General features: G+C 40.5%; 1 protein-coding gene across 1 annotated transcript; it reads right to left on the bottom strand.

The window, feature by feature from the left end:
- Positions 1–2,303: 2,303 nt before the first annotated feature.
- Positions 2,304–11,489, bottom strand: LOC124665395 (DNA gyrase subunit B, chloroplastic/mitochondrial). The gene is made up of 21 exons (XM_047202809.1): positions 11,353–11,489; positions 11,110–11,242; positions 10,812–10,892; positions 10,600–10,713; positions 9,337–9,393; positions 8,887–8,988; positions 8,141–8,291; positions 7,970–8,046; positions 7,034–7,141; positions 6,040–6,110; positions 5,786–5,927; positions 5,424–5,522; positions 5,203–5,331; positions 4,943–5,057; positions 4,773–4,840; positions 4,345–4,458; positions 4,164–4,280; positions 3,085–3,138; positions 2,896–3,001; positions 2,566–2,696; positions 2,304–2,479 (listed from the first exon to the last, which is right to left on the bottom strand). The coding sequence occupies exons 1-21, from the start codon at positions 11,487–11,489 to the stop codon at positions 2,411–2,413; spliced, it is 2,175 nt and encodes a 724-aa protein (XP_047058765.1). The 3' UTR covers positions 2,304–2,410.
- Between the last annotated feature and the right edge of the window lie 4,999 nt (positions 11,490–16,488).

The raw sequence follows: 16,488 nt of genomic DNA, 5'->3' as shown, positions 1-16,488 counted from the left end.
TTTCATTACCGTATATTTCAAGGGAGTTTTTATTAACTTAAGTCGCATCAAGGTGATACAAGGAAGTGGGTTACAACCAGTCTCTCCATAACAAGATGCATACATTCCAAAAAAAAAAAGATCCTTAAACTCTTAGGATGCAATAAAATAAGAAATTGCCATCCCTGTTGAGCAAAAATCTCCTTAGTTGCCCACTCTATTTAAATGCATGTCATCGTGAACAGCTCATTTTATCCAGTAGCTGCAAATGACACCAGGTGGAGGTGGAGATAGACGCCATCACGAGTAGATAACAACAGCGAAGAAATTTTATATTTTATGAAACCCCACATCGTTCCTGCACAGACACAAAACTCAACATAACGAAACCAGAAAATGTGAACTTGCATCGTAGATATGTAGACGGCACTGTAAATGGAAAATCTATAGTGACTTTATATGTAGTAATGAGGGGCCGACACGAACTATGCTCGCTATGGCTTTTGATGATATTCGGATGAGAGGCTTATTTCCTTTTTCCAGTTATTTACTCCCTCTGTTCATTAATATAAGACGTTTTAGATATTTTAAAATAAATTAGATAGATACAATATAAGTGAATCTACACACTAAAAATAGACTAAATGCATACCAAAATAGATAAATCTACGAAAAGCTAAACTATCTATCTATCTATCAAGGACAAAAGAAATGGCAGCCTCCTAGCATGGTTACTGTAAAGGGATCAATTTTAGCTAATAGAAAGCAACACGTCACCTCTTTCTTGGATGTAATAAAGAGCATCTTTCCTCTCCAACGCACATGCACTGTAGAGACTATTTTTGACCAATCACACGCCGATATTCGCTACAGTAATTAGTGTTGAACATTAATTTTGTTTTTCTCCAGAAAAATTTTCAGACCCAAATTATTAGTTCCAACAATAATCGACCGTAGTTATCCAACACTAGCGGTATTTTCCGCCTCTAGTTATTCAACAGGTGTAGTTCTCAGCGGCAATTTCTCATCAGCAGCTTACCTCGCAATGAACAACAATTGCCCATTTAAATTATTTTGCCATAATTTTTTGATAAAAATCCTTAACTTCAACAGCAATTACCCGACGGTAATTCTAGCAGTAACTCTACAACGGTGCGTAAGTTTTCGACAGTGTTTTCCCAACAATACTCGGCACGCTTCGACGATAATTTTTCAACAAAAACATTAAATCTCGGCAGTAATTTCCTGACCATATTTTTTTACCGCTAATTTTTCAACATCGCCTAATTCTCCGGTGGTAATTTCTTCCCAGCAACCCCGTACCTCGCTGACCAGTAATTTTCCGTTTGTATTACCTCCAATAATTTTCCCAATGGAAATCTTTAACTCCAACAGACGTGGCAGTAATTTTCCCAATGAAAATCTTTAACTCCAATGGGCACCGCGTGACGCCGCCTCAACCTTCCAGTCTTATATTAGTGAACGGAGAGAGAAGTTGGCATCATCTGAAGAATTTGAAGCGCCTATTCGATAGATTCTCAGGGTTGCAGTTTCTACATCCTTGTGCTCCAATTACACACGCATCATTGGCGTCTAGAGGCGCACCATTGCTATCCGTTCACGAATGCATCCAGACATACTCCCAGCTCTGTTCATCCTCTGTACATTGTCCGACGACAAGCTCGCATCTCCCCGCTATCACGGCAACATTCTGAACGGAGCAACATCGTTAGTACGAGTATGAGCATTGGCGTCGTGCTCCACGCCATCACCAAACGAAATCCTCCATACGTTTGCAAGGAATAGAGCAGGTCTGATGGGGATTGAGAACTACTGGTCACCGCAAACACTGGTGAATTTAGGCACGAGCATAATCTACCGGTACGTGACCACGCCAAATATGAGCTTACACGCGTGAACGTCTGGGGAAAGGCAAGGCAGAAAACCAAGCCAGTTGTGTTGACTGTTGACTATACTGCTACTGACCTGATGGCAGGGGCTACCAGATTAGTACTCTGAGTAGCACGCGCATGCGTCAACCTTTTCTGATTCATTCATTATACGATCAAATGATGTAGGAGTAGTACTGTCTATCATACATCATCGACTGTATCATTAAACAGGATCAACTCAAATAGCAGGAGCTAGCAAGCATAGCACGAAATCAACTTACTGCGTCAGCTACTGCCCGAGCTGGTTCCCATTGGTATTGGAGCTTTGTCCAAATGAGTCGGTACCATGTGTCCACAAAGGAAGGCACCATCTTGTTAGAAGAGTACCAGAGGATTAACTCATTTCTTCATTCTAGTCTAGATTTGCTAGCAAGACAGTTTCAGCATGGAACTGAAGTTCACTAAGCCTGATCTATGTCGAATGGGTGACAAGTTGTGATCTTCTATATCATACAAATGGTCAACCTTGTTTAACGCTCTCAGATGTCAAGGTGCTCTAGGTTGACCATACTTGCAGCCTTCTGGATCAGTTCCTTCCTGTACTCAACCTGGAATAGAAAGGAATCACGTCAAAGCAGAACACCGTGTAAACTTGTAAGTACAAGAGCAGTCTGAGAGTTCACAGTCTGCTTACCCGAGAACCCATAAGAGATGAGAACACAATATTGGCCTCCGCAGCATCATCGACCGTGAGCTGTTTCAACAGCCTCCTTTCAGGATCCATTGTTGTTTCCCATAATTGTAGAGGCATCATCTCACCCAAACCTATTTAACAACCAGGAATAAGAGGATACAGTAAATATCTGCCATCAAAATAAGAGAAACCCATGGATTCTTATACTAGATGACATGGGAAAAAAAAGCATGTGTATTATACGAAAATATACACAAAAAAATATTATATAGTTCATAGTCGACCATTTTTTATATTCAGTCATTAGTTGGATGGATTGAAACGCTATACCTTTGAACCTTTGGGTATTATAAGAAGCATTTGTTGGAAAGGTGTTAACTAGCTCTTTTAGGTCAGCCTCGTCATAGCAGTAGTGCACTTGTTTCCCACGCTCAACCTAACACAGAAAGATGAATATCAGATACAAACTTAAGATCAACAATTTATTCCAAATTTCAAGTGCTGTGGTCACAATCAAACCTTATAAAGAGGAGGCACGCCAACATAGATGCAGCCTTCATCGAATAGTGCTCTCTGCAATTATAGTACCAAAAAGCAAAGCCTTTTAGTTATCATGTCACAGCTTTAGAAGCACTTACATCATAATATGATATGGACCGTTGCACTTAAAACGCATACTTGCTAGTTCAACTAGAAAAGGAATGTAAATAAAACTGGTAATTGTTGCTTTGCTTGCAGCACATCATCATAAACACATAAACCTACAGCAAGTGCAGTTGATCATATGCGAATCACAACTCGACCCCACCCAATTCCAGACCAGTTATGGGGCCTTTGGAGTTTTCTGTTGTGCGAGGAGGAACCCAATGGATCTCAGAAGCAATCCTACCATTATGGCAAAATTAACTCACTCCTTACGCCATTGTCACCCAAATCTCAGCCCTCAACAAACTAGCCCAAAGTGACAGACCCCGCCTGAGCAAGTTTTGTCCTTTGGGGATTTTCTTCAGTGGGTCCTAACTCCTAAAGCTGAGAAGCAACCCATCAGACAACATTTATTTGGCAGATGGGCATGTGGCCTAGTGGTGGGAATGAGGGTGTTCACTCCCGCCGAGATGGATTCGATCACTAGGGGATCTACACGGGTCATGGTGTGCTATACTGGAATAAAGTACAGACTGTATGTTTAGTGGAAGTGGGTGCCAATGCTACATGAGGCTCAACAAACTAGCCCAAAGTGACAGACCCCGCCTGAGCAAGTTTTGTCCTTTGGGGATTTTCTTCAGTGGGTCCTAACTCCTAAAGCTGAGAAGCAACCCATCAGACAACATTTATTTGGCAGATGGGCATGTGGCCTAGTGGTGGGAATGAGGGTGTTCACTCCCGCCGAGATGGATTCGATCACTAGGGGATCTACACGGGTCATGGTGTGCTATACTGGAATAAAGTACAGACTGTATGTTTAGTGGAAGTGGGTGCCAATGCTACATGAGGCTCTCATGTCTCCGCAAAAGTACCTGTTTCAGTACCCCTAACAGTAACACACAAGCTATATCTCCAATTTGCATATAATTCAACATAACGAAGAGTAGAAGTACCTGATATCTAAAGAAGAACGTGAGGAGAAGAGTCCGGATATGTGCACCATCTACATCAGCATCTGTCAGTATAACTATCTTATGATACCGAAGAGCTTCCTTCTTAAAATCCTCACCCTGAAAGAACATATTAGAGAGAAAACACCAATAGTAATAGAAGTTAGAAGAAACCAATATGCACCTTCACTCCTAATCCAAGACCAAGAATAAGATTTTGAATCTCTTCATTTTTGTACATGGCTGCTTCATCCCTCCTCTCAATGTTGAGAATTTTTCCTCTCAGAGGCAAAATAGCCTGCATCCATGTTTGAAGGCATGCTTAGATTTGAGTAAATGCCAACAACATGATGTGTACGTTGCAACCAAACTTTATACAGAAAACCATGTTATGAACATTCAGCTCACATTTCATAGTTAGGGTATCTCTATCTACACTAGCAGTGCAAATAGGAATTAGTCAGATAAAACTTCTCCTGTCAAAGGAGACCAAATGACGAAACACTATATAATGATTAGTTACTCCTAAATTTATCCATGCTATTGCAATGATTTTGGAGATAGAGCTGAGTATATGTTGGTATCAGTAGATTGGAAAGAAACAGTTATTACCTGAAATTTCCTATCCCGGCCTTGTTTTGCACTACCTCCAGCCGAATCACCTTCAACTATGAAGATTTCTGAATTCATGTATGATCAGTAAAAGTTAAATCCTCGAAATAAGATAGTTAATCTATTAATTTATAACATACACTGGTTTCCCAGCACAAGTAGCAACTAACCGGATTCTGCAGGATCAGAAGATGCACAGTCAGCTAGTTTCCCAGGAAGTGAAGAAGATTTCAAGACACTCTTGGTCCTCACCAACTCTCTAGCCCGCTTAGCTGCCAATGCAGCCTGCAACAAAAAAATATGCCATCTACTACATCAGAACTCCTAATAAATGAAGTGTAGAATAAGACACGTATTTTTCATGTCCATCCAATCAGAAACTTCCAAAAAAGGCTCAAGATGATCATCACGGTCATGGCAAAACTTGTACCTTGAGAGCATTAAGGGACTTCGACAGAATTGAATCTAAAACATCTGGATGTAACTCCAGGTATTCAGTTAGATTTTCTTGAACAGATTGTTCAACTATTTTTCGTACTTCTGGATTTCCCAGCCTAGTCTGTAAAAGAACAGAAACAAAAAATTGAATAATCATCAGGCAAAAATAAATCTTCTGGCATATCTGTCGAGTTCTACGAAAGGCAGATTTACCTTTGTCTGCCCTTCAAACTCTGGGTTAGGGACTTTCACTGAAATAATGCATGTCATTCCTTCTCTTACATGCTCCCCACTCAAGCTAATATCTTTATCCTGCAACAAGAATCATTTATTTAGAGACAGATCCTTGACTGGATAACAGATCCAGTTAATTCAAATTTTCATTCAATGGAACAAATAAGCATCCAAAGTATGGACTGAGCAGAATAATATTAACATACAGCTGTTGCTACAGTCCTTATTAAACAAACTTCAACAGAATGATCTAAAGTAAGCAGGCTAGAGTTGCGAATATGAAAAAAGTGGCGTTTACCAGGGAAGAACAAAAGAAATAGTATGTAGCTATCAGTTATAACCTTAATAGTCTTTGACTTCTTCGCAAGGTTATTAATTGTTCTTGTCAAGGAAGTTTTCAGCCCCTCGATATGAGTACCACCGTCAATAGTACGGATACTGTTGGCATATCCTAGCACTGTATCGGAGTAGGAATCAGAGCACCTGTAAATCGTGATAATTAGTTGTTTCAGAAGAAGGCATACAGTGGTACTTTTTAACTTTCCATGTCACTTTTCTTTTCTTTGCAAATTCAAGCCAAGGAAATACAACTTACCACTGAAGGGAGACATCAACAATTATACCATCCAACTCCTTCCTGAATGCTATTGGATCATGAAGGGGTTTCTTAAAACGAAAACACACACAAGGAATAGTGTTAGGGTTGCTACGGATACAGTAATAAAATTTCAAGGTTTCTATATGCAGCAGAAGTAGCCTCCAATCTGATGTCTTAGTAGTACAAACATACACGCGGTTGGCCGTTTTTGGGATCAGCTGATATTCGTCTCTTTTATCATTCAGTGTATTATTAATGGTTGTGTGATAGGAAAATTAATCGCATAAGGTATAGATCATTATTTTTTTTCCAAATTTTCATAAGGAGGCAGAGAACAGTTCAGTCTATGCACATTTGGTCTAACACAGTCGTTAAAAAAATTCCACGAATTTAGCATAGTATCTGAATTAGCAACAGATTAAACATAAGCTACTCAACATAATATTGGATGGGTCCAAGTTGTAGCGTTAGTAAATGCCTGTCAACATCAGTATTATCTAGAGCGCTGAGCAGGTTCATGCATTGATTTTGTTACTCCCTCCCAATTACAAATTGATGTTGATTTGGACATTGACAGCCTTCAAGATTTACCTTTGACCACTAATTTTACTATAATATATGCAGAAAACACAAGAAAAATATAATATTATGAATATAATATTCAAGACAAATCTAAACAGATGATTTACAAGGCCTCAATCTAAATAACTGAAACAATATTTATAGTCAAAGTTTTATATCTATTTTTGATATGGAGGGAGTACCTGTTAATAGCAAGAAAAAAGAACAAACCTGGCCCTTAATATTTTGCCAAACTGGGACAGCATGCTCAGAAAAAAAATAGCTAGGCTGATGGCAAACTGTAGGCAGTAGGCACCATGATGACTAAAGAGTACAGGAAATAGCATACATACACAACATTGTATGTCTGGAATATTTAGCCAAACTGGGACAGCATGAAACATATCACTCTAGATGTTGCGGGACAAACCTTGTCAGTGTTCAACCAGGCAACATACTCAACCAGGCCACCAGCGTAGCAGTATTCATTGTGTTGAACCTGTGCATCATCTTCTTCCTTTGTCAATGTTATCCTTAGCTGGCATTGAGAGAAGTACAGAACCATGAGAAATTAACCAGAGGTCTACCTTTAAGCATAACACATATCACAAGAAAGTTGTGCATGCAAACCAGCATTAAAAACAAAGATAATTAAAATGCACACAAGTAATGATAAGATATACGAAACCAAACTGCCCAACTGTAATTTGCAACCTTCATAGCTCAATAATGATTTAACAGAAAATCAATGAATGACACAAGTAAAAGTGAACAGAAACCGAATCAACTTAATGCACACAAGACATGTAGAGAGAAGGTCAAACATAATATGCACTGAGATGTGGGAAGACAGTTGATTTTAGCAGCTGCTGAAAATTCAACTCAAAAATTCCATTTTAACAAATATTTAATCATTTTTCTCTCTGTTCCATGGCGGGGTTTTCTTCAGCAGTAGTGGAATAGCTCTACTTATAACCACAATTAACTGCTGTCTTCACGAAATACTCCTCATGACCTGGTGTCTCCAACTAAAGATTTCATGAGGCAGAATGCTTTCTAACCACAGACGGACAACTATATATAATATGATTCTCTTGACTCTGAATAGAAATAGGAAGTGAATCATATCCTCGATAATGACAACATACAGACAGGTATTTAGTTTTAATCTTAAAAGGGTACAAAAATATGTCCTCATGAAAGACAACAATAGAGTCTACCTAACACGGTAAGTTACTCCAGTAATCTGATAACCAAGGTGTGTTAGCCCGACAGAGCAAGCATGGTTCATTAATCAGCTAGGCAACAAATAAACGAAGAAAATTATCATAACAAAGCCATAATTTTAGTTGAAGCATAATCATACCTCAGGATTTAAAAATGCAAGTTCCCGGATGCGACTAGAGATTGTATTGAAGTCAAATTCAATTGTTGTGGTAAATACTACAAAACAATAATCAAGCACTGGGTCAATCTAACATTACTAGTAAATAGTAATGCTTAAACCAGAAAACTTTTCATGAGAATAGAGGCGCACTTTCTTTGTCAGGCCAAAACCTGATGCATGAGCCCTGACGAGAACTTGATTCATCAGGCAGTCTGGTACTACTTAGCGATGTCAGTGGTTTTCCACGAGAATAGCTTTGCCGGTATTCATTTCCATCACGGCACACAGTAACTTCTAGTGCCTGACATCATAATATCATGAAAATGAGAATTACTTACACACCAATTGCAGAAATGTGTACAAGTAGCATATCCAGAACATGTTATCACTGTGATAGAGATTACTATTTTCATATTACGCCACTATGGGTTTTTATGGTGGGCTCCTGGTTCAGGCCCTCATTCTATTCTCAAAATGAAATATAGGTACTTCATACTACTAGTACTATTCTAAAAAAAATCATGGTGGCCAAGCAACTATATTACTATGTGCCGCACTCCACTTTACAGACAAGCCAAGCAACTATATTACTATGTGCCGCGCTCCACTTTACAGACAAGCCCTAACAGAAATTTCTAAAGAGCATATCTGTGAAATGTACGATTGATGTTTACATCATAATTAGAATTGTCCATGGAATGCTAGTATTCAAAGAAAAAGAATTATCAAATCTTAAGAAGGCTTGAGAGAAATAGTTTGATGTAGAGAGAAATTATCTTCCACCAAGTGGATCATGATTTTCTGTAGAGAGAATTGCAATTTCATCAGAAGAACTACGATTAATACTCTCTTCTTAGCATCTATGATTCAAATTCAGTAGAGGCAAAAACAAGAACCTCTGATAAAGCATTAACAACTGATAGGCCAACACCATGCAGCCCTCCAGCAACACTGTAGCTACTCGTTGAGCCTCCAAATTTTCCACCAGCATGCATTAACTGCATGATCAAAAGAAAAACTTTACAAGATGGAATCAAACATTTAGACATGTCAGTTGTTGATCACCCAAAAGAAATTATAGCGCTTCCATATGGACAAGCACCTTACAAGGCAATATTAATGTGTGTGGCAATAAAAATGGATTGAAACATTTCTATAAAATATGGGCATGCACTCATAGTAATAGCAGACACACCTCAGATTAAGGTGTTGTCCCAGAACCTAAATAACTACAGTTGTCCATTCCCAGAATATGAACTTAATAAATTAGTAAGATTGGATTGGGGTCAGGATTGCTGAAAAATGCAATAAACAGCTTTGTCAAAAGAAAGAAAGTGTTACAATACCGTTAAGACAGTCTCCACACATGATTTCTTCGTCTGGGGGTGTATATCTGTAGGGATCTGCAGCATGTCCAGGATTTAGCAGTAATTTTATATAGCAGAAAAGAAGATAATCATAGAGTAATCGGAATATATGTTGAATGTTTGTCAATCAAAAACTGCTGCTTTGGAGTAGACCTCTACTTTCAAGAAGAAAGCAAACACAAAATTACAAATTATAAAAGTAATGCTAGCGAGATGTTCAATTAACAAAACTATGCAGAATGGATATATATTGCACACTGATAAAACAACCCACATCATTTGCTAGCGAGGATGTTCAATTAACAAAACTAGCGTAGCAATATTATGATATATCTTTTCCAGACTAAGAATATAGAACCAACAACGTTTAGAAGACGGGAGTTATAGAGAACATTCAATCTAGTCCTGTCCAACCAAACCCTTCCGGCCATCCTAGTTGACTATTGGTTGAACCAACGACATTTAGAAGACGAGTGTTACAGAAAACATCCAATCTAGTCCTGTCCAACCAAACCCTTCCCACCATCATATTGACTATTAGCTCATTATGTGCTACTACCTCTGTCCCGTTTTAATTGACGCCCCTATGTACCTGCTCGCTTCCTGCATGACACAACACCCCGCGTCGATTAAAGAGGAACGGAGGGATGTAGATCTGAGTGGACGTATTTTATTGGCCTCCATGGAATACAGCTAAAGCGCTATCGGTGGCATACAAAATAGTGTGTCACGTATGCAGCATGCATGTGAAAGATCATCAAAGAGTCCAAGACAAGGTACCCGCCGAGGATAACAGTGGCACCAAATTGATTCCAAGCAGTGGCAGAAAAATATAGTCAAAAATAGTTGCGGCAATTCAATGGACGATCAGACAAGGAATTCATTAGCCATAAAAGTACTCGCACGGGGACATCAAGTCGGTGCAAGCATCATCCAGCAGGAGTAGGACTAGGAGTTGCGACTTGCAACTTGCACGTAGCAAATTGTTCTTTTTGTTTATTTCACTGATGACTTGCTTGGCATGTTAAATACGTACTAACAGCAAATTTTACAAGTGAATATGATATAACAACTTCATTTACATTTGTTAAACTTCTATTTGATTCACCTACAAATAGGATTGCTCACTATAACAGTAACTAATATAGCAGCTTCAAGCTGAATTTCTAATAATCACATTGCGCACGAAATTTGTAAAAGCATTGAGTATTCACGAAGTCTTGGGTTTTAGGAACTGCATACCCCACGGCCATTATCTGTTATACTAACTGAATTATCTTCATGAAGGACAACGTTAATCTCGGTAGCATAGCCTGCTTGAGCTTCATCCACAGCATTATCCAATATTTCATAAACCTAGAACACCACCAAACAGAATGATGATCAGGAAAGAAGCAAAATGGAACACCTAGTGAGATGGAAAAAAAATAGAAGCATAATCCATTGTGATATACCAGATGATGCAGTCCACGTGGCCCTGTGCTGCCTATGTACATGCCAGGCCTTTTGCGAACTCCATCTAATGCTTCTAAGACCTGCAGATTAGCAAATAAATTGGTGTAAAAACATGTGCATAGTTGCTTGGAGCTGATGAACTCTTCTCCTGCCATGCATACGACTTGTACTCCCCATAGTCTACTCTACCTTACTCCCCGTCTCTACCGAATACTGAACATATCGTTTAAAATCTGGTACAGATATTCCAATTACTTGCACTCGGACTTAGCAACAGAAGCGGCGCATGAGAATAACCTGGACGTTCGCCGCGGTGTACTCCCCGGCGACCCGCTTTTCCTGCATCGCATCGGACGCCGCCGTGGAGGACATGAGAGCCCTCGCCGCGACCCCATTCCGCTGCGGAACCGCCGCCGCCGCCGCCACAACCCTAGATGGGGGAAACAGCGCCAAATCAGCATCGAAACCGCTACAACGAGAGAAAGCTTCCTTACCGAGAAGGGGGAGAGGGAAGGAAGGAAGAGGCAGAGATGGAGGCACCTGGGTCTGAAGAGGAGTCGGGCGGAGGGGGAGGGGCCCGGGAGCAGGCGTGGGGGGGCGGGAGCGGTGGAGAGGAGGCGGCGGAGGAGGAGGCGGAGGTGCGGCGGGGGAGCCGAGGGCCTGAGGAGGAGCGCCATTGGCGGCGGCGGCGAGGTCGCGCGCGCCGTGTGCCCGCGGCTTCTGGTTGGGGTTTGGCTGGGGTTGCTGCCGCTGCGCTTGCTTGTGGTTGGGGGAATGGTGGAGGGGTTTAGAGAGGGTGGGACGGCAGTGGATGAGGCGACGCGCAGCTCCAGGGAGGGTTTTAGGAAGAGACGAATGTAAAATGCTATTGGGCTGTCGTTCGGCCTGGCGTGCACTGGTTTACCTGTGGTTTTGTGTCGGGCCGACGGGCCCCTATTTGACTTTCTTGGATGCAACTCGTTTGGCCCAACCTAAAAACATCGGAAAACACTAGCGGGCCGTTTGGCAGTCCGGTCTTGGCCGGGCTGAGATCTAGAAAATCCGATGATACATGTCGACCCGACGTGTATCCGAAAGGCAAGGGCTCCAGAAAACCCGATGATACATGTCGACCCGACGTGTATCCGAAACGCTTGTGCCGCCTCGCGTTTTGGCGTTTGGCGGCGCGTGATACCATTGACATCGGCGCCAACATCGACAACTCCTACATCCCGCAACCGGCCAGCCTGCATGTTCGATGGCTCCTTCTTGCCATCATGTCGAGGCCACACCTTAGCGCTGCCGCTCGTGAGATCTGGATCTTGATCCATCCGGTGTTGATCGTCCTCTTGATTCAGCACTCTTTGGCTTCTCCACCTCCATACAGCATGCACCCTCGTCCTCCTTGGCCCCCTCCAAAGAATCTACAAGCTCATGAGCAAATTAAGTTAGACCTTGTTTGGTTAATGCACTTCTCAAGTGTATTGGAGTGGATTGACAGTTTGGACTTGGAAGGGGTTTAATTCCCCTCAAACCATTTCAATCCTCTTTGAAATAAGTGAAACTGAATAAGGACTCGGCGGCAGGAAACCCACGACACGGGCAATGTGTGGGTTTGCTTTGTGTCAATGTAATAATTCATGTCATTTTGATTTACATATGAATTGTTTGGTGCATGGTACTTCCCTTTTGTGTATGGTTCAGTTGTCGGGAGGATTTGGAGTAGGTGTAATATCCAACATGGTCTATGATGCATGTAAAATGCATACATGAACTTTGTACTTTATTAACATATATTTTCATATATTGCAACATATATGATGTTATTTTCATATTATATATTGATTTATAGGGATTTACCAATGTTCCCCTTTATTTGGTCATAACTCTACATAACAGGAAACTATGTTTTATGTATTTTTCACTTTTAGAGACCTATACGGGGTTAAATTGAGCTAAAATTTCTAGAACTTCATTTTTTCACCGAGAGAAGCATCATGGACTTTTAGACCAGACTTGGAGGGCTTGGAGGCCCAAAATAGGGCAGGTAGCCGGAGGGATCTCCACCTTCTCCAACGTATTCCTCATCAACATCATGATCAAGGGAGAGTAGTCCACCTCTGTAATACGAGTTTGTGGCAGTAGCTTGATCTATTTCTCTCATGTTCTTCATACATCTTAGTACCATATGAGCTTCCCAACATGATTATGATCATATATGTAATTTCTATGTGGTGGATCTTTATTCTATGATATTGTGCTATGGGATTTGACTCTACTTTGTGTAAAAGGTATTGATATATGCATATTATGTACCCCGTTCCTAAGTATTGGTTTTCATGCAACTTTTATGTAAGAACATGTGTGGGTGATGTGTGTGTTGGGCAATCTTCGTATGGGCCCAACTTCGTATGGGCCCACCTTAGTTGTTTGGCAATCTTCATGGGTCCCTAGCTGACCCAGAGGAGGTAGACTAATGTTGGGTACCCGAAGGGTAATGCCCACATCAGGTAGCAATACCTCTAGTCCTATAATTCTTGGAAGACCGTTTTTGAATTATTGATTCAAAATAGTGGAATGTTAAATCCTAATTCCACATAAGAAGTGTATGGAGCACTTTACAAGGAAGAAGGAGGTAGCACCAAGATTCAAGCTATCATATGATATCCATACAACTTGAACCAAGTAAGCCAGCCTAGCTATATGGCTATAAAGAAAGCACTTTACGAGGGGCAACCCTGGATATATTTATATATTTTTTTTGCATTCTTGCTATTGCAAGAAGTTTTATTTTTTGTTTACTCTCTAGTTTTTAAATAAAGTAACAAGTTTTTACCCATTTGGATGTTAAAAGTTGTGAAACAAAGTGGGAGTTGCTGATTTATGCGCTACATTTTTTAGTGCACGATTTTATGACTTTTTTGTAACTCCTAAAATTTTGATAAATTTACAGTAGTTGCAACTTTTCATCCTCTACGTGCAAAAAAATTGGCTAAAATTCATGACATGTCTAAGCGGTCGAAAAAATTCAGTTTTGCTGCTGCCAATTTTTTTGATAGAGTATGCTTCTTAATGTTTTTACCATTTTTCAGTTCCAAAATGATTTTCCTGAATCTTTTGGTTTGATGAGAATATGTAGAGCTTTATTCAATATTTGGTACATAAAGAAAGTATTTTATCTTTGAAGAAAATGGCAGCAAGCATCTAATGATGTGAAGTATGTAGTCGCATGTAGATTACTAACATGAAATCACCGTTTTACAGCTAAATCTACCATTTGGTACCATTTTACGTTTTTGAGATAATAATCCTTTGGAATTTTTTAAGATTATTTTTAGCAGAGAAAACAGTACTGACCAAGTGAGAGACCACAAGCAGGAAGGAGCACCGCCAGCACTTGGCCACGAGCAAGTGGTGCAGCGGTGCTTGGTCGTGAGCAGGTTGGAACGGTGGAGACGCTTGGGCAAAAGCAACGACGAGGCGACGAGCAGGGAGGCACGTGGGTCACTAGAGAGGCTTGGCCGCTCAACCGCTAGGAGTGAGATGCTCGGCTGGGACGCCTGCGAGCGAGGCGCGGTGGCAAGGGAGACACCTACGGCAGGGGCGGTGCTCCTGCGGTAAGTGCTATTTTGGATATAATTTTCAATTTTTTTACTTCGAATAACAAATGAGGCCCTATCCACCTCAACTAGTTGGCCCCGACAAATGGTTCACTCTTAATATACGTCTAGTGTTTTTTGCGGAAAGTTCAAAAGATTCTGGTGTTTTTTTTCCCGCGAACATAAAGTGGTATGGAACGGTAAATTTAACTATTAAAGTTGTGATTGCTATCGAACAAGGCGTTTCTGCATATGGGTGTATATGCTCGATTTTTTAAAATGAGTTTCAAACACATTTTAAAGTGTCAAAAAAATTGATAAAAGAGGTCGCACACATTTCAACGTGTTCTATGTGCTTGCAAATTTGTTTCACAAAAATCCGATATTGTTTGTGTCGTGTGTAAAAAAGGAAAAAATGGTGCTAAAATAGCTCTTATTGAGATATTTCTTTATCGTTTTTACACAAGACACAAAAAATATTTGTTTTCCACGAAAATTGACGTGCACACCTAAAATATCGACATGTATGCCCAGAATTTTTATTTAAATTTTTTACAACATTTTAAAATGCTTTTTCGAGTGGTAGGAGCATATGCACAAAAATGCATTTCCGATTGTTATGTACATACTCTATATAGAAAGTAGAATGGAGCAAGTGAACAATGGTCATGGTTTGGGAAGGGCTCGAACTTAGCCACTTGGGCAACGATCACTAGCCTGAGGGCATTTCCAGCGGGCTAACGCATTTTGGACGCTAAAATATCCACACGTGTTCGTTTGCGTTGACATGCGGACGCAAAAATGGTCATGCGTTCGTTTTGCGTCGGGGGTTGATGAGCGTATATTGCACACCGTTGGGAACCCTAAGAGGAAGATATATGATAAGCACAGTAGCAAGTTTTCCCTCAGTAAGAAACCAAGATTTATTCGACCAGTAGGAGAAACGAATCATTTCTGAATGTGTTGCTAACTCACTTGTGGCAGGACGCACTACCGGTGTCAACAACAACGTGGAACCTGCACACAACACAACCAAAATACTTTGCCCCAACTTACAGTGAGGTAGTCAATCTCACCGGTTTTGCTAAAAACAAAGGATTAACCGTATAGTGTGGAAACAGATGTTTGTTTGAAGTGAAATTAAAGAGAATAGTGTTTGCAGTAAGTAACAGAACAGGTGTTTTTATCAGTCTAAAAGGAAGGACTGGGGTTCACAGTTCACTAGAGGTGTCTCTCCATAAAAATAAATAACATGTTTGGTGAATAAATTACAGCTAGGTAATTGACAGAAAAAAGACCATACATAACAAGATGATTACTATGAGATTCATTTGGGTATTACAACTTAATACATAGACCGTAATCTAACTACGTCTATGACTGATAATCTACCTTCTGCTTATCATCCGAACCCCTTTTCAGTATTAAGTTGCAAGCAACAGATTATCGCATTAACCAATGTGTGTAAAGTAACAAAAGAATTGTCCTTAGACAAAGCATTGTTGTTTTCTCCCTAGTAGCAACAGCACATCTACAATCTTAGAAGTTATTGTCACTCTTCCAGATTACTAGAGGCATGAACCCACTATCGAGCATAAATACTCCCTCTTGGAGTCACAAGCACATACTTGGCCAAAGCATCTACTAGCAACGGAGAGCATGCAGGATCACAAATAACATATGACAAGCATATAATCAATCTTAACCATAGTATTCAATATTCATCGGATCCCAGCAAACACAACATGTAGCATTACATAAAGATGATCTTGATCATGATAGGTAGCTCACAAGATCTAAAGATGAGGCATAAAGTGGAGAAAACAACCATCTAGCTACTGCTATGGACTCATAGTCTAGAGATGAACTACTCACGCATCACTTCGGAGGCGGGCATGTGATGAGCGCAGATTGCACACCGTTGGGGAACTCCAAGAGGAAGGTATGATATGCACAGTAGCAATTTTTTCCTCAGTAAGAAACCAACGTTTAATCGACCAGTAGGAGAAATATGTGACTTCTGAAGGTGTTGCTAGCTGACTTGTGACAGGTCGCACTACCTGCATCAGCAACACCATGGAATCTGCACACAACACAA

Source organism: Lolium rigidum, chromosome 6 (genome assembly GCF_022539505.1).
Source record: "Lolium rigidum isolate FL_2022 chromosome 6, APGP_CSIRO_Lrig_0.1, whole genome shotgun sequence".
Classification (NCBI taxonomy): domain Eukaryota; kingdom Viridiplantae; phylum Streptophyta; class Magnoliopsida; order Poales; family Poaceae; genus Lolium; species Lolium rigidum.
The sequence above is the reverse complement of the archived record's forward strand: the minus strand, read 5'-3'. Positions and strand labels throughout refer to the sequence as shown.